We start from the raw sequence: 24,458 nt of genomic DNA, 5'->3' as shown, positions 1-24,458 counted from the left end.
ATTCTCCAGGCAAGAACACTGGATTGGGTTTGCCATTTCCTCCTCTGGGGGATCTTCCCCAGGGATGGAACCCAGGGCCTCCCACATTGCAGGCGGATTCTTTGTAGGTGTTTGAGCCACCCATAAAAGCCTCTTACTACACATATTTACATAAAATGCAAACCAGCCTTCTATCTGAAGCATCTCCTGCAGCCACTGGGTAAACATTATTTCCAGAATAAGAATGCTGAGGAGGCTGAGCAACGATCAGTTTTCCCCACAGCGCTTGCCTTCAGTTCTACACACGCTGTTTCCAGGCTTCCTCCTGGGCGCAGGGGGCCACTGGCAGAGAACCGAGGACAGGCAGTGCCAGGCAGTGTGGCTGCAAGACAGAAGGGGCGCACAGCCCCCTTCCAGGGCCGGGGCTCAGGCTGCACACTGCCTACCCCAAGGTGGCAGAGCCAGCCTGGGAGACGGACTGCCCTGAACCCAGAGAGAGCCTGGGGCCAGGGTCCCTGCTCAGGGCCAGGGCGGGCAAAGAGGGCACCTGGGAAGCCTCGGCATCACATGGTCACAGGGACCGGCCCAGCATTGGGCCCGAGCCCCCATAACATGTGGCTGCAAGGAGAAAAAACCAACACAGGTTCAGCACAGCTGCGGGAGGAGGGGCACCCCTCATTCACCCAGCATACAGAGGGCTCCAGCTACGCAGACCCCCGGGCGTGGGAGGTGGCTGAACCAAGGTCCAGGCTGCCAGGAGTGTGGAGGCGGCTCTGGGCAGACAGTGGCCAGCGGCCTTTTCTCATGGAGACCAGAGTGCCTTCCCTTCCACTTCTGTTTTCTCGCCAGAAACTGTTTTATGTTTTGTTTAAAAACTTCTGGCTAATGAGATACTTTTCAATAAAAATGGCCCAATGGAACGCCCCACATCTAGGAAGCTCAAAGTGCCCCCAAACTGGCTTCCAACCTCAGGCTGACACTTGACAAACCTGAGTCTGGTCCCAGAGACCACTTCAAAGGAGAAAGCTCAAGGGGACAGGAAGGTCGACCCACCAGGTCGACCCGCCAGGCACCCTGAGAGACCTGGGGAGAAGGGTGTCATGTCAAGTCAGCGAGGACAGGATGTGACCTTGAGTGAGGGCGGGAACAGAAGAGAGGCCGGCTGCCTGCTTTTGTAAATCAAGTTTTACTGCAGAGGAAACACCCGTTTGTTGACACATGGTCTGCGGCTGCTTTCAAACCAGTAGTTGTATGAGCTGAATAATTGAGATGGTTTGGCCTGTGAGCCCTACGGTGTGGCCCTTGGCAGTAAAAGCTTGCCACCTCTGCTCTAGTGGAGAAAGAGTTAGACAAAACATAAAGACTATCTTTTCCCCTCCCAACTAAACCACCTACACGAGGTCAGGACGCTAACCCCACGGTAGTCGACCAGTGCTCTCAGGAGTTTTATGGGTGTATACGGCATTACTCTGCATGGGTCTGGGAAGGTGTGTATCATAATAAAGCCCCGTTTTACAGACCCCCAAATGAGTGAGGGTGTGGCAGGAATGGAAGTCTCACAAATGACCTGCTTGCACTTTGACCACCACCACCAACCTCAGAAAGAGAAACCTGCTCTCAGCCTTAACAAGAGAGACCACAGTCCTGCCCCGTCTCCCTCTCTTGGCCGTCCACGGACAGTCACAGATGTTGTGGGGGCTTTGCAGATAAACTGGTGACTTGTTCTTGAGTCAGATGGCAAACGAGCCCCTTTCCATATCCTCACCTCCATTATTTCCTATGAAAAAGGACCAACGACCCCCCCCCCCCAATAAAAAATAAAAATAAAGAGCCATAAATACACGACATGCCTCTCGATGGCTCAGCTGCAATTTCCTCTCTAGCTGACTGGCTTATCCCTGAATAGAAGCACAGCCAGGGCCAAGGACACGTGATGTGTCCTGGCTCCGGGTGCCTCGGCCTGGGGCTGGGGAGTGCCCCCTGCAGGGGAGGAGGCCTGTGAGTGACATCGGCAGACACAAGCCACGTGGCAGCGTATGAACCTCTCCAGAGGCACAGCCCCCCAGTGCTGCCCATAAAAGGCAGTGTTTTTTCCCTCAGCGAGATTCAAGACCTTGTTTACACTATCTCCACAAGAAAACTTTCCAGTAGACTCTAGAACGATTTATGAGCTGATAAAACTCCTCTTGGAAAAAAGCAGATTATTTTTTTTTAACAACTGGTCAGCTCTGGGGAGCAGGAGCCGTCTTGCAATGAATGCCTGCACAGGAGGTGCACGTGTGCGTGGCCGTCACCTGGGCAGGGGCAGGGGCAGATGGAGCCGCCACCTCTGTGTGCCCGCGGAGGCCGCTGGCCATCTCCACCCCACCCTCAACCCGGCTGTGTGGGCAGGCTGCAGTCACCCACCAAGAGCGGCCTCATCGTCCCCGTGAGAACAAAGAGATGGCGTTGCAGAGAGGACCTACAGGGCTCACGGCACCCCTCCTCGCCTCCTGGCAGCCCTGAACACTCAGGCTCCTGCCCCACCCCTCGGCCGGCAGGGGCAGCGGGCCGGGGCCAGCTTGAACGCTCAGCCCACGTGCCTCTGTCTCAGGCCAGCGATCGCAGGCGGGGCCCAGTCCCTGGGGAAGCGGCCGCAGGCTCTCCAGGCACGAGTGCCATCCCAGCCTGTCTCCCAGCACTCAAGTGCTCGGTTCCCAGAGGACTGGCCCGGGATCTCCAACAGTCAGCAACAGGGAAAAACCGTGCTTGAAAACTGCAAGATAATCAGAGTCTACCAAGTTTGCTTCAGATTCATCCGTAAGTTGATGACTCTGGACTGAGAAGCTCCAAGTCCTCTTGAACAGCGCACCCTGAAGGCCTCCCTGGCCGAGGTCCAACTGCGTGATCTGGGGGGCCGTCGGCAGACAGCACGCTCCCCGCTCAGCACCCGGCTCTGCTCCACCCGCACCCCAGCCTCTCAGTCACTGGGCCGGCTGGGAGGGGGACCGCGCCCCGCAGCCCCGGCTCCCGGCCAGAGCAGCCAGCACGTGTTCAGAGGGGCTCCAGGACACTGGCAGTGTGAGTGTGGAGGCCTGAGCGCGAGACAAGGTCAAGGAACCGCAGGCCAATCGGTCTCCACCCCATGCTAAGCGGTACCCGCTGCATCTCAGGGCTGAGCCCCGCAGGCCCGGCTGCACTACGGCCCGATCCACGATACCGTTCCTCTGAAGCCGGGCGCCTGTGCTCTGAAGGGCATCAGGACTGCTGGCTGCTCAGAACAGCCAACAACTCCTTGGCACCGTCGAGCGAAGACGCTGGGCTGAGGTCCCCCAGCAGCCCCTGCACACCCGCCCCGCTACCCTGTGGGTGCCATCCACACCTCCAGAACCACGAAACCGAAGCACATAAGCTCTCTTCCACGTGGGGCCCAGCACGGCTTTCAGGCAGCTCGCAGGGGCTCAGTGACTTTCCTCTCTCGTGGGAAGAGTCACTCTTTCAATCTTGTAATAAAAGAACCCCATCTCCCAGAACATGTCTCCCTCCCCTAAACTCATCAACAAATTCAGAAGGACAACACGGATACTCTCTAGGGAACCAACATGCCTCCTCTTGCTTTCCTAGAAGGGAGGAAGTTTGCCAAGAGGGCTTTGGCTGGCAGGGCAGAAAGGCCTCCTGAATTATACATTTAATATCCCAGAGTGACCGCGCCAGGGACGCTTCCTTGTCACTCCAGCCTGGGAACAACCTTGTCATTCCAGGCTGGGAACAGGAAGTACGCTGCCTTTCCCATGGCAGGGGCGCTGCTTCCCAGGCATATTAAATTATGATAATGCTCCCGTCACCTGGAGGCAGATCAGCTTCAGGCGGCCCACAAGTTTCTCAGAAACAATGACGACTCAAGTCAAGCTCAGGAACAGTGCCTCACCTCCCACCACCCCCAAACCACACGAACAAAGCTCACACCTGCGTTCCTGGACTGCTGCTAAGCTTGCTAGCACACCACCACTGCCAGCGTTAGGTTCTCTTCTGGCACCAGACACGCTCATACAAATTCAGCGGGCATCATTCCTCAAAGTCCATTACTTATGCTTTTGTTCTGAAGGAAGATCGTTCTTCTCACGGGCTGCCAACAGTACCGTGGCTACACTGCTCGCGGTGGAGGGCAGTCACCAGTCGGGCATGGTGGCTGACCTCCAAGACCCTCACGTCCCGGTGTCCACGCCTCACAGAACCTGCCGTCACATCAGACAGAGCCCACAGGAAGCGCTGGACACCGAGGAGCATGACTGCCAGACCACAAAGAACACCGTGTGTGGTTTCTGCTCTGCCATGGGAGCGACTGCCCTGGGCATGGTGGGCGAGTTCCGGACCCACGGGCCACATCTGGCCTGCTCTCTGATTCTGCAAGGCCTGGGAGCTAAGGATGGCTTTTATATCTGTATCAATAAATGGTTGGGAAAAAAATCAAACAAGAACAATATTTTGTGACAAAACGAAAGCTATGTGAAATTCAAATAAAGGACCCAGACATCAAGCTTCCCTGGACCATCAGCGTGCCTGTCACGCCTGCTCCTGTGATGTCTCTGGCTGCCCCTGTAAACAGCCAGATGAGCAGCTGCAGTTGAGATCGCAGGGGCCACAGCGCTGAAAATATTTACTACCTGCCACTTACCATATGTCTTTCTGGAGAAAAGGCCTGCCGAGCCCTGCCCTAGGAGAAACCAGCCACACAGCAGGAGGACCCTGAAGCAGCATCACAGAGGAACTGATGCCTCGCATGGCACCCAGCGGGGGGTGCTCTGCTCTGGACATGGATCCCAGCCCCAGTCAAGCCTTCGGATGAGTGTAACCCTGGCTGCCAGCCGGACTGTGACTTCAGGAGAGCTAAGCTGCTCCTGGTTCCCTGACCTCCACAAACACTGAGAGATAAAAAATGCTAACTGTCGTCTTAAACTGTTAGGTTTCAGATAACGTTATGCTGCAACTAAAAAAAAAAATTTTTAAAATACAAAGGAGAAGAGGGAGAGTTTCCACAAGGGGGCAAGAAAACGCACTGAGCAGCTGTCTGAGTTTTCTGCCAGCTCTGGGTCCCGAAGTCTGAAGACGCTGTGCTAGGCAGTCTGTTGGTGAGTGATCCAGGACGCCTGGTGCCCCCTGATGCACAGCCTCCTGAGAAGTGGAGCTTCCTGTCACGGTGGGTGTATTCTGTGCCCCACGTCCAGGACATGTGCTCGTTTCCTAGGCCAGGCCCATGCTCAGATGATCAATGGGCACCCCACCTCCACACACATACACAAACACTGAGGCAAAGATGCTGCCTTTCCTGTGGCATTCTCTGGCCTCTTTCCTAACTCCATGGAAGCTGTCCTAGAGACATAACAGGCTTTGGCTGAGCAAATGCTCAGAGGCAGCAGCTAAAGAGTAGGATGCCTACTCCTTATAGACAGCTAATATTCTCTCGAAGCAAGAGCAGAGAGCCAGGAGAACAGGTCCTACACGCCCCTCCCCCATCCCACCACCCCTCCCACACTCTACCTGGAGCTTAGGGATCCAGTCTTGGAAGCTACACTAAACATGCTTTAGAGGAAAAACCAAAACTGTGATTTATTGCCAAGACAAGAGTTTCTGCTTCCCAGGCTGCAGCCGTCAGACTCTAAGATGGTCCCCAAGATCCCCACCCCTGGTGCAAACACCCCGTATGATCCCCTCACCTGCGTGGGAGGGGCTTGTGAACATAATGGGATCTCCTTCCTCCATTTAGGCTTCTAATATCTGACTCTATGTTAATCAAAAGGGAGATTACCCAGCATGGATGTGACTTAATTAAGTTAAAAAAAAAGAAAAATGCCAACAGCAGCAGAGGAAGTCCTCTTGCTGGCCTTGAAGAAGAAAGCTGCTTCGCTGAGAAGCCCGTGGCAGGGAGTGGCGGCAAGGACCGGGAGCTGGGAGCCAGCAGACCCGGGGACCTCAGTCCTACAGCCACAAGGAGCCGACTCCTGACAGCAGCCCGAAGGGGCCTGGGAGCCCCAAATGGTCACAGCCGGGCTGACATCTTGATCTAAACCTTGTCACATGGAGCAGAGAACCCAGCGTCCCCATTTCCCGATCCATGGAAACCTTGAGAGACCAAGTGAACCGAGCCTTCACGGCTGCTGGGCTGATCTCCCTGGTCCCCACTCGGCACGGCCCTGACTCACGTCTGCACCATCCGGCCACGGCGCGACCCTCCCCCGAGCCAGGGCTCACTCGAGGCTGATGCCGGGGGGCTGGAGGCGGGGAGGCGGCAGATCTGGAGGGGGCGGGGGGGCTTCCACATGGACAGAGAGACAGCCCAACTTCTCTGGGGTCTTTTCCAAGGTGAGGCCAAACCTGTCCTGAAAAGCACTTCTGGAAAATTCTTGGATTGGTCTTGAGGTATTAGTGGTAGCCTACCTCCCACGTATCGGGATCCAGAAAATCGTGAGCCCTGCCTTAAGGTGCATGTCAAAAGCAAGCCCAGTGCTCCTCACCCGTGCCTGTCTGTGCCTGACGACCCAACTGCAGCAGACCTGCACACCCTCACACCTTCAGCAGTGCTGACCACCACAAACAGAGGGGCTAAGAACACCCTTGCCCTAAGAACACCGAGCAGGGAGGCCCACGAGGCTGGTGGTCCATTTCCCATTCCTGACGAATCTCAGGACAGAAAGCCGTGTGCCAGGAGGCCCCCTGAACTGCCTTCCGGTCCACACGGCTGCTGGAGGAGGTTGCCAGGAACCCACCCCTTACAACTTCTTACAACCTAACGGAAGAAACCCGAGGGGGACGCAGGTGGTGGCAGCGTCCTGGAGCGGCCTGCAGCAGGTCTGAGGTCACCCCCGGAAGCCTGGAGGAGCCCTGCCAATGGCTGGGGAGCAGCCCAGGACTGTGGTTTCAGAGTAATCAAGTGTCAGGTTGCTGCTTTTCTTTTTTTTTAAACAACTCTGCCTGGAGAAGATTGGCAGGGATTGCTTTGGTCAAGTATTTCACAAAGACGTCTGGCCTGAGAAACTGCAATGCCAAAATCTTCCCAGGATTAAGGAAGACGGGGTGGGATTAAGGCACCAGCCCAAATGCCCAGGTTCTTCCGTTAAGATGAACCCTCGTCTCAACTGCTCTGGCGGGTCCGGCACCGCCAGGCCGCAGGGACCCGGCACATACGTACAGCATGTCAGGACAGTTGTCCGGCTTGTCCAGAAGGCCACCCTCCATGACGAAGCGAAGGACCTGCTCGTTGGACAGGCCCTGGTACGGCTGCTCGGCCAGCGTGGCGATCTCCCAGAGGACAACCCCAAAGGACCTGCCAGGAGAGAAGATACGTGAGGTGCTCGGAAAAGGAGGATGGGGCCGGGAGCCCTCTCCCTTCTGGCAACTGAGCACACGTCAGGCACGAGCCAGGCGTGGGCTAAGTGTAGAACAGCTGCCTCGTGTGTGGTAGCCCCAGGGGCAGGACTCTGCCAGCTGAGAGAACAGTGCATTCAGGGCCCACGAGCGCCTGACCTCTGATGGGAGCCCCAGGTGAACGGAGTGCAGGGCCCTGCAGGGCCACGTCTCCAAACGTGGTTTATCCCACCAATAATCAAATACTGGTCCCCAGGCCTGGCTAGGACAGTGACTCAGTGGCCTCAAATGCTGTCTGGGACGAGCAAGCTGTTCAACAAACTTCCCATTCTGGAAACTTCAACCTACGTGGCTCTCAATGCTGCCTGCGGGTCAGGCTCCCCTGGTGAGTTCTTAACACATACCTGTGCCCCGGGCCCCTGACTGACCTCACTGATCTGGGCTAGGAGCCTTGGCTTTGGGGTGTTGAAAAGCTCAGTGGGGATCTTATAGGTCCAGGGAGGCCTGGGGAGAGGGGGTTTCAGCCTCACAGGTGGGGACAGTGGTAGGCAGAATTGGTTGGGGCAGGGCTCCCATACCAGGAAGGATCCTTCAGCCCAGAGCTGAGCCAAGGGGGAAGTGGGTAGCCAAGAAACCAAGTCAGCAAGGGGAGCAGGTTCAAGTGCAATCTGCCTTGAATGTGCCTCTGCTGGTCGATTTAGAAGATCCTACTACTTGGAGAAGGAAATGGGCAACCCACTGCAGTATTTTTGCCTGGGAAACCCCATGAACAGAGGAGCCTGGCAAGGTACAGCCCATGGGGTCACAAAGAATCGGATACAACTGTGTACTCTTGGAAAACAAACTAATACAGATATACACATACACAGGGACTTCAGACCGAGGACGTTCAAAAGGGCAGTGCTGTAAACTGCAGAACAGAAGTGCCTTCCCAGCACACATCGCCATCTTTCACAAATTCTCCACGGTCTATTTGCCTTTCCGTTTGGCTCATTTCCACAGATTAAAGCTGGCCACTCGGCAGTGAAAAGCAAGCCTTAGGGGCTTCCGACTGGATGTTTGCAGGCCAGGGGTGTGGGCAAAGTCACACCAAAATTTCTGGGGCATCCCTTCCTGCCCAGAGCTCAAACTGATGCTGAGTGCAGATGTCAGACATTCAGAATTTTAGTCCTCAGAGGATTGACCCACCCAACTGACCCACTGAGGTTCCTCCTGAACCTCAGTGACCAAGGAATAGTCTTGACATTGCACGAGAGGTCTAGCAAAGCCCAAGGCCTGAGCACGGTGCTCACAGGCCCAACTGAGGGTGTGGGCCCCCCGTCAGCGTGGGCTGAGGGGTCTCGCAGATGGAACCAGCCTGGTCACCTAGGTCACTGCCTCAGAGGCTGCAGCGCCCAACTGACCGCAAGCCTGGACTGAAGAATCACCTGCAGATGCAGCTCCCCGAGGCCCATGGCTCCTCCTGCCCCGTGCGCTCCTCGGTGGCTGCCAGGCAGCCAGCGCCCACTGGGTGGCACCGCCCTGAGCCCCCAGTGCCTGCTGCCCCCTCTGAGCTCTGGGTCTCACCTGTCTCGTCACCCTGTTCTTCCCATCTGACAGCACCCTGAGCTCTTCCTTCCTGCTCCTCTCAGAGCACCACCACAGCTTGTTCACGTAGGCTCAGACTTGCCCAAAGGTCTGGTTCCCTCCCTCCAGATCCCCAGCACGGCCTCAGTGCCGATGGCCCCCTCGCCTGGCCTGCAGGATACCTCCTTTTTGGCACCAACATCGTACGTGATGGAGCTTTACACTCTAGGTATCACCAACTTCTTTACACATGGCTCTTGGTCCCTCTCCTGCTCAGCACCCTTGAAAGTCCTTATCGAGCCTGAAGAACTCGCCCTGACCCCCTCACACAGCAGCCAGGGCCTCATTCGCTCTCTTTTCCGCTGACTCCCCCGAGGAAGTCCCACCGTCCCCCACACGCACTCAGCGGCTTCCTACCACTGTGGCTTCCCCCAGCGTCCTCACTGCTCCACACGGGACAGTCCATATTGCAGGGTGCCCACAACTGCAGCTCTTCTGGGAAGGGGGTCCAAGACTTCAGCCTGTCGTCACTTCCTGTTCTCCACAAGACTTCGTTCACCAGCGGGTCTCCAGCATCCTGCTCTTGCACGCACTGGGTGCTGTGCCTGGGCCATGTCAGGGCACACCCGTGGAGGAACACAGCAGGTAACACAGTCGGCTCTCCCCACAGGCTTTCCCCAGAGCGACTCTGGTTTGATGTCAGTGTCACCTGTCAGTGAGGGCCACGCAGTGCTGGAGTCCGGGTGTCCTGCATAGGACATGACTAGCTGAGTTTGGTCATACTTCTGTCCCAAGCTATGGAGGTTAACATATCTCTCTCCACCACCAATGTGCCTTCCTGTCGTCACCAGCTGTCACAGGGGCCATTTAAAGATCTGTCGAGGTTCCTCAGTTCAGTTCAGTCGCTCAGTCATGTCCGACTCTTTGCGACCCCATGAATCGCAGAACTCCAGGCCTCCCTGTCCATCAGCAACTCCCAGTGGTGATATCCACTCATGTGGAGCCACTCATGTTCATCGAGTCAGTGATGCCATCCAGCCATCTCATCCTCTGTCGTCCCCTTCTCCTCCTGCCCCCAATCCCTCCCAGCATCAGGGTCTTTTCCAATGAGTCAACTCTTCACATGAGGTGGCCAAAGTATTGGAGTTTCAGCTTCAACATCAGTCCCTCCAATGAACACCCAGGACTGATGTCCTTTAGGATGGACTGGTTGGATCTCCTTGCAGTCCAAGGGACTCGCAAGAGTCTTCTCCAACACCACAGTTCAAAGCATCAAGTTTTCAGTGCTCAGCTTTCTTCACAGTCCAACTCTCACATCCATACATGACCACTGGAAAAACCATAGCCTTGACTAGACGGACCTTTGTTGGCAAAGTATTGTCTCTGCTTTTTAATAAGCTGTCTAGGTTGGTCATAACTTTCCTTCCAAGGAGTAAGCATCTTTTAATTTCATGGATGCAATCACCATCTGCAGTGATTTTGGAGCCCCAAAAACCAAAGTCTGACACTGTTTCCACTGTTTCCCTATCTACCTGCCATGAAGTGATGGGACCAGATGCCATGATCTTAGTTTTCTTAATGTTGAGGTTCCTCAGACATCCCCAAATAGATCTTACTTCACAGATGAGCAGCTAAAGTCCACAGGTGTGCCATGATTTGACCAAGGCCACACAGTCAGAGACACTAGGAAATATGTGATGCCTGCAGGTTTTCAGGAGCAGGTCATTTACAGTGCGACTTGACATCAATGCCTCATACGAAACCCAGTCTTGAATTTTGTGCATTTAATCCTTAAACATTAGGCAAATGTACTTGTGTGAAGTCTTTCCTAATTATGAGCATCAGGGTGTTTTCCCCAAGGAAGGGACAACCCGGTGTGAGTCTCACATCAATTCCAGTGCAGGTTAAGGTCAGCATGCCTCACACCAGGACAGGAATGGTCAAGGTCCCACTCACCAGCAAATGGAAGCCTACACACGCCCTGCTGATGTAAATTTGCCACTGAAGAACCAACAACTCTAGGAGGGAGCAGAAGACTCTGGATGCTTGTGGCCATCTGGAAAGCTTCTCAGTAAGTCAGGAAATGGAGACTGTTGTAGGCGATTCAGTTGCTCAGGAAGGAGACGCGCCTTCAAGCTGGGGGTTCCACGCCCAAGGCCTGGGCTTGGTCTCTCCCTGCCTAGAGGCATACCTGTGTCTTCTCACCCAAAGGAGCCACTCCTGTGGGACACGCCGCTACAAGGGAGCTACAGGAGGAACAAGCGCAGCGCCCAAGGCCTGGGGATGATGCCTCCGAGGACAGCAGGGAAACACAGAGACATTTCAAGCAGAGAAAAGAGACCACTTCCTTGTGACTCCAAGGCCTGTCTTATCAAAACCAGAGCAGGCTGTGAACTGGAGAGAAGGGCCAACAGGGTATCAACAAGAGGCCAACTTAAGCACAGCATGAGTAAGACCTGCCAACCCAAGGATGTCTTAAGGATCAGGGCAGTCTGTCTTGTGGGAGAGGAATTAGCAGTACCAGGGAAATATGTGAGCAGAAGCTCAACAACCAGCTGTCAGGGGCGCTGTAGATGGGGCTCGGGGACCAGTCCTGACCTCAGAACACCTTCTTATCCTAAAATTCTGAGGTATCTCCTTCAAAGTCAAATACACTTCTTTGCATTTCTTTCTAGACATTAACTATGTAGGAGTGTCCTGTGCCATTGAATACACTCAGAAATGATTTTCATTACTTCAAGAGGAAGCACTATAGATTCTGGGCCACTGAAAAGCCATCATCCTGGCCTACCCACCTTACCAGTGTTATCCTCAAGGACTATTAAAAAAAAAAATGCTAAAGCACTGTCAAGGCCTGAACAGTGAATGAAATGAAGGTGAAATCCCTACTCTTGTTTGTATATATATATATTTTTCCTCCTGGTTCATAATATCTGTCTCATCAAATGGGAGAAAAATGGCAATGAACATGCTTTGCTGCAGCTTGTCACAATTACTGCTAACCAGAATTCGGTAAACTTAGCCTATGGGATATCAACAACTCTAGTTTTATCTTTCTGCCCTGCCCCTGTTTTCCTTGGCTCTCGTGGTTTTCTATTTTATTGTCCTGTAAGCTGACCTCAAAGTTGTTGGAAGCAGGGATCCCAGAATAAACAGATGCAGCATGGACCCAGGTCTGCCCCTCCCCGTCATCTCTGTATCTAAAAATGGCATTGAGCACTTTGATTTGACCATGAAGAGAGAAGCATCTTGAACGGACTGATTGCAAAACAGATCTCATACTTGAGCTCAAGAAGCAATCATGCTTTGCTGGATCATATTCAGACGCTATTTCCAATTTGCACCTGTCTTCAAAACAGGATCCAAGGTCCTTGAACTGTGTGGAAAGGGTCAAGAGTTTAAAAAAAAAATGACGTCTGTCACTGTTTAAATAGCTCCTCTATGTGGTCATCCCAATGGCTGGAGTAAACAACTACCATTTCTGTGATCCATCAGCAACGGGATCTCCCCAGAGGACAGCCAAGAAACTAGCTGACGTTCTTGAAGGCAGACGTGTCAGGGCCTTCGCCTGCCAACAACTTCAGTTGTATTTCAGAACCTGACCACCTCTCCACAAGGCTGCTGAGGGGCTGCAACAAACACTGCAAGTGAGAGGCTTCTGCATCCTCAACTGACACTCCCTACCCCGAGGTACGACCATGACCAAGGGGGACATTTTGCTTTCCACCCCATCCCTGGGTCAACAACGATGACCCCCTGGAAGACCCATTGGAAGAGGGCAGACAGCAGATGGGACCAGCAGGAAAACACATCAAGACTCAAGCTTTGGCTCTAGAATAAGCAATGTTTGCAACCTGAAGGTTTAATTAGGTGAAGCAAACCCCCACCCCCCATACACACTATCATTTATTGTGAAAGAAAATGAGAGAAGGCAGACAGGGGATGAAGCAGAAAGAGGTGATGTTTCCTGGCATGTCCCCACCTCCCAGCCTCTGGGGCTGTGTCTCTAGGTCTGCTAATGACCGGGTGAGCAGCTCAGTACTGAAAGAAATATTGGTCCTGCAAATTTAAGTCCCACAAGTGCCCACTGACAATGGGGATGTGTCCACGGCGAGGGGGTGGCCCGCATCACACTCAGCCAAAGCTGGACATGAGCACCAGGGAACAGACAACGGGAGGACAGGACAGGACTCGTACCAGACGTCAGAGTGAGTAGTGAAGACTCCATCCTTGAGGGACTCGGGGGACATCCAGCGGACGGGCAGCAGCCCCTTCCCCCCCTTCCGGTAATAGTCCGTCTCATAGATGTCTCTCGTCATCCCAAAATCTGTGAGGAGGAGAGAGGGCGTGAGGTTACCCTGGGTGAGCACTGCGGGGCAGAAGCGGAGAGAACAATGACGGCTCAGAGAAGGCCTGTGCCCGCGGCCGAGCCAAGCGGGCACTCATGTAGGTGTCTGCGCTGCCGTCTGATGAGGCGGAAACTCTGAGGGTCGGTGAGTCACACGACAAGCAAATGCCCAGACATCTCTGCCTTTAAATATATTTATACTTTAGTTCTGTTAAAAAGTTATCTCCCTCATTGCATTTAAAATGAGAGGCATCTTACAAATTATCAAGACCCACAGATTATCAGGAGAATACATACTGTGTAGGGCAAAGGTCATTTATCTGTGGTTTAAAAACATGATCAAATAGCCAGGAGCATGTTGACTTTATTTACTTGGTAGCACTGCCTCATTATCAGAGGAAATGAAAGTAGTTTCACCATCTAATAAGGGGGAAAATATTGAGAGTACCAATTCACCGCGAAAAAAGTCCACAGCAAGCTGCCTAAGAGATGCTATTTACTAGGCCCTGAAGCTATTACTCAATAATGTTTTTCAACATAATACTCCCACTCATTTTTGAAAATGTCTTCCATTTTCCATGACTCTAGAAGAAGTCACATAATTATGTTTGATGGCAGGCTTGCTTTATAATCCTAAATTATTGCTTCTCTGTCAGATTTTGATTTTCCACTCAATCATGTAACCTCTCCTTAAAGGGCGTCTTCTGTATCCTCCTCAGGAGAAAGGGCCGCTCTCCTTTTTAAAATGTTCATTTATGTCTCTAACTCTGCCACAAAGAGGTAAGGCTACAGAGCAAACACAGAGAACAAAGTTCCTTGGACGCTAACCAACATAATTTCCTTGTCCCATGCTAAGGGCCATTGAACTGCCTCTGGTAAAATTGCTTGCTGTATTTGTAATCCATCAGACACTGGGCATTAGAAAAACATTTTCAAACCCTAGTAAAGAATAAAAATGAAGAGCTGAAGTCTTATCTCCAAATTAATCCAGTGACATGCAAAATAGAGGATTTGCTTTTACTTGCACAAAAAGGAAAAAAGAAATCCCAGAAAAAGAGCACAGACTATTCCCTCCTTAACTCAAGAGAAAAAGTTCAAATTTTAGGAAGAAAAACCCAAGTACAAAGAAAATGTCACTATAGATATGCCACCTGGTTAAACAGCAAACTGAGTCCTTGCTGATTTGGACTCTCAGCGGCAAGTGGCACAAGAATGGCTCTTGGGGCATTCTCAGTGGCACTGCGGGGCGGGCAGGGCCACGAGGGAGCAGTAGGGAGTTAGGACGTGCCCGCGCCAGGCACTGAGGCGCCCTGGGCCATCCCGCACCAGTCCCTCCAGCATCTCACGGCTCTTACCATCATGCCCCCTTCTGAGGTCAAGACACTGAGGTTCACAGAACTTAAGACACCTGCCTCAAGCCTCGAGGCTGCTGGTGGCAGAACCAGGTTTCAGTCTAGTTAGCAGCTGCCTGGCTCCACAGCTGGGGAAGGGGAGCTGGTGGGCATCCATGTGGGAATAGTCTGAGTCACCGCTGAGAAGGGCGGGGAAGGGAGGGGGCGCACAGAGGAAGCCCCGGCAGCGGCCTGAGGGCCTTCCCTGGGAGCCCTGGGGCAGGACGGCCTCTCAGACTCTCGGGAGCATCAAAGGGCCAAATCTAGGGACACATGAAGTGATTGATGGCCAAGTATATCTGCTCTGTGATACAGCTCCATCCAACACCTCAAGCACCTTACAAATGAAAGATAAAGACATCCTACTTGGGAAAGCATTCTAGAGGGGCTACTCACTGTTCATCAAAGGGCCAAAATATTCATTCAAAATCACTGTGTGAATGAGAAAAAACCACAGCGCTGCTAAAGGATGGTGACCACTTCCAGAACAGACAATTTATGGGCTAGGCAAAGAGGCTAATTTTGAATAGCTTTTGAATATAAGGTCTTCCTGCAGCTTCTCAGAATAAATATTTAGCATTTTTCTGAGCCATGGTCATCTCACAGTGGGAAGAGCAGGTGGTTCCTGAGCAGCCCTGACGTTACATGTGTGTTGATCAAGCAGCTTCAAGGACTATAGTTAAAACCAAGCCTAAAGGCTGAAATAAACTCCTAACCAGGGACCAGAAATGTAATCCACTCCACACTTCTGCTGTTAACAGTGGGCAGTAACAACAAGGGTTCTAAGGAGCAGGCTGGTTAGACATCAAGTCAGGGTTAAGACGAAGATCCCAGGTGGGGCCAGAAGAACCCGCCTGCCAATGCAGAAGATGTAAGAGATGCAGGTTCGATCCCTGGATCAGGAAGATCCCCTGGAGAAGGGTATGGCAACCCACTCCAGTATTCTTGTGGAGAATCCCATGGACAGAGGAGCCTGGAGGGCTACAGCCCATAGGGTCACAAAGAGTTGATCACAAAGACTGAAGTGACTTAGCACACACCACAAGCATCAAGAGCTCAGAGGCTGATCAGCTCAAGTGCGAGCCCTGGAGAGCAGTGGTCTTCCCCCGCCGAGGGATTACCACCTTCCTGTCAACACTCCTGCTCGGTGCACGGGATTCACCTAGGGGACCTCACCTCTTAGAAAACTTCACGGACCCCTGGTTGTTGTGGGGGAGATAATACCCCTGGTAAGCTGGAAAATTGGAGGACATACTGGTCACCTGGATGGTGACTTTAAGGCCCAAGTCAAAATCTCCTGAGGACATTTTCTCAACTATTCTTGGAACCGGTGCTTACAGCTGTTCTGCCGAGAAATGCCCCAAATGCCAGGAGAGGCAACCGCAGGGATCATGGCCTCAGCTCACCCTTGCCCACTGCCTGGACCGCTGCGCCCATGTGCCATCGAGATCAGAGCCAGCCTGGCTAGTTGACTACCAATGGGACACAATCACATGACTCCCAAGAGCAAGCCTCTGCAGTCACAGGAAGCGTGGGAAGACCTCTCCACAGGTAGGTTCATGCCACGGGGTCCCTAAAACACGTGCGACTTTAGCTCAGATCTGAAAAGCCAAGAACACACCTCCAATTTTGACTGTGAAATCTTCGGCCACCATGCAGTTCCGGGCAGCGAGGTCTCTGTGGACAAACTTATTGGCGTTGAGGTATGCCATGCCATCTGCAATCTCGCCAGCCATCTGGATCATTTTGCTTAGGCTGGGAGGTGCTAGGACTGGATTATTCTGTTGGAGAGTCGGGAAAAAAAAAAAAAGATACATGTGAGAATTTAGGAATTTTTCCCACCCCACGCTCTTTCAGGGTTTGTCAGTCCTCTTTTGTTCAACCTGAGCACCCCAAGTCACTCTGCAGGGAAAGCAGGATGGGCTCAGGAGGGGGCTGTGGCGCTGCCCTCTGACCCAACGCGGAGCCACAGAGAGAAGCGCCTATGAGCACGACTTGGATCTTTGGTGCTGGTGGGACCAACAGCATTTAAAGTGAAGCCCGCGATTGTTGATATTAAGAATTCTGGACACTCAAAGTCCAAGTAGTCTAAGTCTTCCTTTTACGTCTACAATTCAAGCCCATACAGGAAAAAGGAAGGAAAGGACATTACAAAGGTCGTGTGGAAATAAGTAAACGGGTTTCCTGAATGGACACCGGATGTATTATTTCCCACGAAAGCTTTGTTATAAATTACTTAATCCTTTTCTTTCCCTTCCACTTTCTTGTAAAGTACAAAGACATCAAGACTAATATGTTCCCCTTACAGAGTGGCATTCCTTGGATTATAATTTTCTGCGCGTGCTGTGCAAAGCAAGCCCTTGACAGTTCATTTAAGTCCAGCGGACGCCTACTCTGGAGCGGACCGATGTCCAACAAGTAACATGGGTAAACATTTCCTCTTTGCAGAGGAGGGCAACATACCGACTTCGGCACTGAAAAGAAATACCCCTAAAGGATAAGTCCACTTAGAAAAACATCATATAAAATGCGTGGCCAAGTTTCTTTATCCCAAAAGGTTTCTGTGCTGACCATCTCTTGCTTGTGTGAGTTCAACACTTTACCTCGGTTTCCCTGACTACAGAGCACCTCTTGCGACATGAAAAGCCGTCCTGCTCTGACAGGCCCCGTGCGTGCCCTCCCCAGCTCAAACCCTGGGCCACGGGAAGAGTGTGCACTGGCTCCTGCCTGGGCTCTTTCACACCCCTAGGTCAAGGCGGGGTCACTGCTAGGAGGATGACCAGGGACCATGCCTACGGGTTGCTGGCTTTGCCCATTGAGGGGGCAGTTTCTGTCCCAAAGCTTGCTTCTAGAAGTAGGGTAACAACTTTCCAAGTACTTATGGGTTGGTTCCCTACACTTGAATCCTGAAGCTACTATCAGGAATGTCTGTGGTTTAAAATCGCCATCACTGAGCTGCCTGGGAAAGTGATGAGATGACCCGAAAGGTAAGCCAGAACACCCCTTTCCTTTACAAAGGGGCCTTGTGTGGGTGAGACCTTCCAGGGCTTTAGATGTGCCTGGGACACTAGGAAACTGGCAGGTAAAGGTTAAGTTTACGCTCAAGATGTTGTGGAGTATTAAGTTAGGTGCTTATTAGAAGTGGCCACTCATGATTAATATGGCAAACAGAGAACCCCTCCAGTGTTCTTGCCAGGAAACTCCCATGGACAGAGGAGCCTGGAGGGTCACAGTCCATGGGGCCACAAAGAGTCGGACACGACTGAGTGACTTCACTTTCTTTCTTTATGACAAGTGGCCATTCATGATTAATATAACAAACAGAAGCAAAGAAAGGAACCTGATTTTAATTACTGAAAGAGAGGGCTGACTTTCTGTCAGTTCACGGTGCTAGTACTGCCATGTTTTCAGATGTTTTAGAGAACAGAAATCTTTAACTTGCTTAGAACTACTGAAGACGCGCACACACGAGCATCCACAGTCAGCAAGGGGAATGTGTGAACCTCATGGGTTGGGGAGCGGGATGCGATGCAGAACATAACAGAACTACAGGACATGAACACACAGCTTTACACTTGACACGGGTTAGAAGCACAACTCTAAATCTGACAAACCTGAAAGTGAAATTTTGATATGAGAAGGACCAACCCTCTTATGCACATGGAAGGAAACCAAGGCCCAGAGCCCGAAGCCGCCGCCTGAGGGTGCAGACAGCAGTGGCAGAGCCAGGCCGAGGGCGACGGGCTTTTCATCCCATGTCTGAGACTGGGGACGAAGGAAGCGAGCTCTTCAGGCTCCTCAGAGGTGGCGTCAGTGAATCTGACAAGAAACACGCTGCCACGTCTCCAGCCACCAGCTGATGAAGCCTCTCTCCTTGTGCTGGTCTGGGTATCACAGAACCGGCTGGGGCAAAGCACTGAGGTCCGGGGGAGCTGGGCGCCCCGCCAGGCAGAACAAAGCGTGGGCGTGTCGCAAACCACCCTGCTCGGGGCCTCGGTCCACACGGGGCTCCGTGGGCCTCGCAGATCCACACCCATCGGCTGTGAGTAAAGGAAGCCACGTCTGAACGAGTGCTTGCAACAAAAATTAAGGAACTACTATTTGGGAGATGATCCAATTGCCAATTAAAAGAACTAAACAAAGGATTAAGCTCAGAGACAGGCTGCAGACATTCAAAAAGGGTAAAGAAAGGGCAGGACCCAAGGCTGTACAGCAGACCCAGTGCTTCCTCAATAGGCAGCAAGGTCAGGATCCGAGTGAGGACCGGAGACCCAGCGAGGCAGTCAAGTGGAAGGCAGATGTGGCTGGTATTCCCTCTAAGTATTTATCTCCCAGTTTACTCTTAGAACTACTCTCTTAAAAGTCATGTCTCCAAATTATTAAAAGCTGGGTTCACGCTGCCGAAGGAGAGACACCACAGTGATGAACCTGAAGCTTGTAATACAAATTGATATTTTTCCTGAGACCAGGCAGAGATCATGAGTTCAGCTGAGGCAATGATCATTCAGAAGCTCAAGCAAGACGTTGACTGAGGATAAAGCTGGAAATGCGGATGCAGGAGGGGAGACCCATTTTCAGAAATAGGGCTCCCTTGGCTCAATGACTCAGACTGCCCACAGGAGGGGAGAAGGAGCACATGAGGCGGGGGCTGATAAGGGAGTGGGAGTCTGTGCACCAACCTGGGGGAAGCCATCCCGGCAGAAGAGTCAGGTCAACCTGACACTGAACTCTGACAAGCTCGGCCCAAGAGGAGGCAGCAGAGATGGGTACCCCCAGACAGAGTGGGGGGCAGGAAAGGCTACAGGGAGGCAGCAGTGTGGACGGGTCTGTGGGTGGGAATTGGAGAGATGGTGCTGGAGGAGGTGACGCAGGGGTAGAGAGAATGAGGTAGCAGCAAAGTCCCACAGGGGTTTGGTTAATAGGGTATCTGCATACTGGCAAGGGCCTCTCGCTGAAGATCCAGGTCTCCCTATAGTCAGGGAACTCCTTCATATAAAGCAGGAGTCCCCAACCACTGGGCCACCGACCAGTACCTCCTGTCAGATCGGCATCGGCATTAGATTAGAAATAAAGTGCACAATAAGGGATTCCCTTAAGGTGGCTCAGTGGGTAAAGAATCGGCCTGCAATGCAGGACATGTGGGTTCGATTCTTAAGTCGGGAAGATCCCATGGAGGAAGAAATGGCATCCCACTCCAGTATGCCTGGAGAATCCCATGGACAGAGGAGCCTGGAGGGCTATAGTCCACAGGGCTGCAAAGAGTTGGACACCACTGAAGCGACTTAGCATGCATACGAAGTGCACAATAAATGTAATGCGCTCGAATCATCCCCAAATCATCCCCCGGCTCTGGTCTGTGGAAAAACTGTCTTCCATGAAAGCAGTCCCTGGTGCCAAAATGGTTGGGGACTGCGACTATAAAGGAAGGAGAACCAAGCATACGGCAAGAAAAGTACATGAATTTAAAGACACAGTATCTTCTGGGGAAGGCTCTAAAGGAAAGGGAACAGATGACATGGGATGAGGATGAAAATCGAAACTTACCTCCATTTCTGGCCTCAGAGACCGGAGATAACTTTTGAGGTCCCCCCGGGTCATCAGTTCCATGATGACCAGCGTCGGCTGGCCCTGGGACACCACGCCCAGCAAGCGCACCTGTGAGGAAAGACAGAGGAGGACTGAGTGGGTGAGGACCCCCCACGACCCGGCTGCCCCGCTGCCGGGCCGCCGGCCGGAGCAGAGCTGGGGCTCACGGGCCAGCCCTGCACCGCATCTGGAACCTCCGTGTTGTGTGCACAGCGTGTAAGGGAAGAGCAGGGTGACGGGGAGCCCCCTGGAAGGCGGGGTGAGTGTGTGTGGCCCACACCCAGGGCCCACTCTTACCACGTGGTGACAGTTAAACTCCTTCATCACCGAGGCCTCGTTGAGAAACTCGATCCGCTCACGCATGCTGGCAGCCTCGTTCACCGTCTTAATGGCCACCCTGGTCTCGGGCTCATCCTTGACCACGCCCTTGGCCACGCCTTCGTACACCATCCCGAAGGAGCCCTGGCCCAGCTCCCGGCTCATGGTGATCTTCTCCCGGGCCACCTCCCACTCGTCAGGCACGTACACTGAGAAGGAAGAGGCCGGAGCTGAGCCAGCGGGACGGGGGGTGGGCAGAACACAGTCTGGGCAAACTCCAGGCCAAGGAGGACTTTGCCACTTCCCGAAGCCCACAGAGGAAAGCATTGGGGGACATGGGTATGTGGCTTGTTCTGGAATCTCCCGCAGGCTGGGGATTTCAGCAAGGCCACTGTACAGTCAAACATTAGGTTTTCAAGTCCCCACAGATTTCCAGATAATTCAAAGATACCAACGGCAAGTAAGAAACACAAAGTTGTCCAATTTCAGATATTGCTGTAAGTATAAAACTCACACTGGATTTCAAAAAATAATGTAATACTTCAATAATTTTTATACTGACTGCATATTAAAACTGATAATACTTTGGATATACTGAGTTAAAGAAAACATTATCAATATGTATTTCACTAGTTTCTTTTTCCTATTTTACATGTGGCTACTAGAAATATTTCAGGTTTCTTACAGGGCTGGCATTAACACTTCCATGGGTAACTCTGCTCTAGCCTGGACAGAGTCAGAGACCCTGGGGCCCTGAGTGAGCTATGGAAGCGATGAGCTCTGTCTCACTGCTCGTTACTACCGAGGAGTAGTCAGTGGTGACCAGCATGGAGGAAGGGACAGCTGATGAGCAGGAGGGTCTCCCCAGGACTTGGGCCTGGGCTCTGTGAACTCAGGGACCCCCCACCACTGGGGTGAGGGGTTAAGGAATGTGGCTTGGCGATGACTAAGCCTGAATATGATTTCCTCTCCAGCCTATGCTTCTGGTCAGATTAAAGCTGGTTTAAGAAAATAAATAATTCTAGGCAGGAGGAAAGAGAAAGAAACAGGGAAAGGAAGAAGGGAGGAAAGAAAGAAAACGGAAGAAAATCCATCCGACCACTCTGATGGGTAGGTGAGAACTAAAATAAAATGTACTTGTTCCACAGATCCATAAGAAATTTCAATTATAACCGTATTCTTCTAATACTGCATGCTCATGTGTTTGTCTGAGATGGGAACCCCTGGCTGGCTCCACTGATCAGAAGGAGATGGTCCTGGCTCAGAAATGCAGAAAGACTGGGAACCTGTGGTTGCCTTTATGCTTTTAGATGCTAACTGTGGGCCTTGGGATGGATGTAAGAGAAGAAGTGGATTGACAGCTGTATCCTGACACCCTTGTAAAGATGTCTATGAATCAGGCCCAGGAGATACCACCAATTTACATCTCTAAGGAATGTCCAATACGAACTATGTTAATCAATATAGAATTTTCTTTCACATACATTTTTGTATTTCATAGTAGGTAGGTATGTGTTCAGCAATGTCACAAATGGAATTCCACCCTCCATACGGCTTAGACAGTTTATAGCCTGGAAGAGGAGGCTGATGCTTGCTTAGGAGAGTAAGTACGCAAGACATCCCAGTAGGTAAGACTCTTTCTGATACCCCTCAGAAAGTATAAAGAGACAGTCTATATCCATTTATCTCTGAAAATCCAGGCTTGCTTTTAATCAGAATTAGCTATGTAGCACACCACGAAACACGGAGTTAAAACCAATCACATTCATCCCTTGGAGGTGGCTGAAGTCAATACTCACAATCCCTTCTCTCAATTCAACCCAACAGCTCTGACTTTAGCCAGCAGTCCTAAGCCCTGCCGGGCAGCAGAGGCTTATGTGCACAATGCTATCAGCGCTTCCCCGGAGGGGATTTTCAGTGTGCTTGGAGAATGGTGACATGCAGATTAGCTTTCAGAGAGAGAAGTTTTTTAAGCATTTTTGAACTGCGATGTCATTTTGTTGCCCTTTGAGGAAACTAGCTATAAAATGCTTGTCCAAAGGCCAAATAAATTAAGTTCAAATAAGGTGACAGTATTTCTACCTGTTGGCCTGAGTGATAGTAAGCTTTGTTTTGTTTTTAAAGAATCAAGAGATTATATTATGAAAGCACTCTGGAAAGACACAGAACTTGACTTCAAATCGCCGTCAGAGTCTGATTTGATTGTGCTCTCTCAAACTCCCTAGATGCAGATAGTCAAAGCTGCAAATGCCAATCTTATATGCTTTATTCTCTACAGCAGGCTTACTCCAAACCGACAGAGCAGGGAAGTGGCCTTACATTTTCCTGTATCAATAATAAGTTATTAATAAATAATAATAATCTATGTTAGATTAATTGATTAAAAACTACATTTACATAAACAATGCATAAAAATCATCTTTTTTTTTTTTTTTAAGAAAAAGACCCTCTCCACAAGTAATTACTCTTTTAAGTTTGGCATGTATCCTTCCAGAACCTTCTCTGTGCCTTATACACACACAAACAGATGTATAGGTATGTGTGTACGCATATATGACTTTTAGTTTAAAAACATTATCCATTTTGTCTTTGGCTGTGGTGGGCTTCTGCTGCGGCAAGCAGGCTTTCTTTGGATTTTGAGCAGGATTCTCACTGTGGAGGCTTCTCTTGTGGCAGAACTCAGGCTCCAGGTGTGCAGGCTTCAGTACCTGTGGCTCGTGGGTTTGAGAGTGTTTGCCCAGCAGCCATGGCTCGAGGGGTTAGCTGCTCCCTGGCATGCGGGATCTTCCTCGACCAGGGATCAAATCAGTGTCCCTTGCATTGCAAGGCATATTCTTAAACCACTAGACCACCAAGGAAGCACATATATGCCTTTTAAAAATACAGCTTCATGAAACCTTTATAATATCCTCATCATTCTACATTTGATTCCCATTCAGAGGACTCTGCTTCTGACTGGTTCTATTGTAAACACAATTTGAATTAGAAATTATTAAAGAAATCACAGTAGTAAAAATCACACACTTACATATATAGTGCTTTAAATCATTTCCTCATTTGATGAGAATGAGCATTTAGAACAATCAGGACTCTTTATTTCATGTCTCTTGCATATACACTTCTATTTCTGAAGCATGATCGAGTCAAACAATTTTCTGAACACATTAAATTAATTCCACTCTTTAGGCATTTGACAGACTGGGTCCAGCTCTTCCTATGGGCCAGTTTGCCTGCAATACCCCCAGAACCTCACAGTCCTTCCCCACAGCATCACACGTTAACAAGGTGCCTGGGACTGCTTTACCCTGACTTCTCAACCGCCTAGTTCTGTGACCTGGGCGTGTTTCTTCTCTGAGCCTCATCACCCAACGAAGAGACAGAGAAGCATCAGAAAATCCATCCTACAGGGTTTCTTGGTGGCTCAGATGGTAAGGAATCTGCCTGCAATGCAGGAGGCCAGGGCTTGATTCCTGGGTCAGGAAGATCCCCTGGAGAAGGGAATGGCTGCCCACTCCAGTGTTCTTGCCTGGAGAAGCCCATGGACAGAGGAGCCTGGCAGGCTACAGTCCATGCACGGGTGTGCAAGGAGTCAGACATGACTAACAGCCTAACACTTTCACCTTCATAAGGATGTAGGGATTAAATGGGTAGGCATTTGTGAATGCCCCTAGCAAAGGGCCAGTTAGAGGCACCCAATGGCCAAGGGCTCATCCTGACTTACTTTGAAAAGTTTGGATTTTGGCAAACTAGGAAGACAAGATAGCAAAAACGGGGGAAAAAGGAACGATCCAACTTCCAAGTCAGACCTTCTCATCCATTTAAATAAACAGCTAGGACATGGAAGCAACCTAGATGCCCATCAGCAGACGAATGGATAAGGAAGCTGTGGTACATATACACCATGGAATGCTACTCAGCCATTAAAAAGA

General features: G+C 51.4%; 1 protein-coding gene across 2 annotated transcripts in view; it reads right to left on the bottom strand.

The window, feature by feature from the left end:
- The window catches only part of IGF1R (insulin like growth factor 1 receptor), a 304,157-nt gene that overhangs the window by 7,620 nt on the left and 272,079 nt on the right, over positions 1-24,458 (bottom strand). For both annotated transcript variants that reach the window (XM_065906147.1, XM_065906148.1), the window contains 5 exons: positions 20,509-20,738; positions 20,170-20,280; positions 16,247-16,406; positions 13,084-13,213; positions 7,145-7,279 (listed from right to left, as the gene is read on the bottom strand). In XM_065906147.1, the coding sequence (XP_065762219.1) occupies positions 7,145-7,279; positions 13,084-13,213; positions 16,247-16,406; positions 20,170-20,280; positions 20,509-20,738 (766 nt within the window). The remainder of the gene's footprint in view (positions 1-7,144; positions 7,280-13,083; positions 13,214-16,246; positions 16,407-20,169; positions 20,281-20,508; positions 20,739-24,458) is intronic.

The sequence above is a fragment of the Muntiacus reevesi genome, chromosome 15 (genome assembly GCF_963930625.1).
Source record: "Muntiacus reevesi chromosome 15, mMunRee1.1, whole genome shotgun sequence".
In the NCBI taxonomy this organism is placed as follows: Eukaryota; Metazoa; Chordata; class Mammalia; order Artiodactyla; family Cervidae; genus Muntiacus; species Muntiacus reevesi.
The sequence above is the reverse complement of the archived record's forward strand: the minus strand, read 5'-3'. Positions and strand labels throughout refer to the sequence as shown.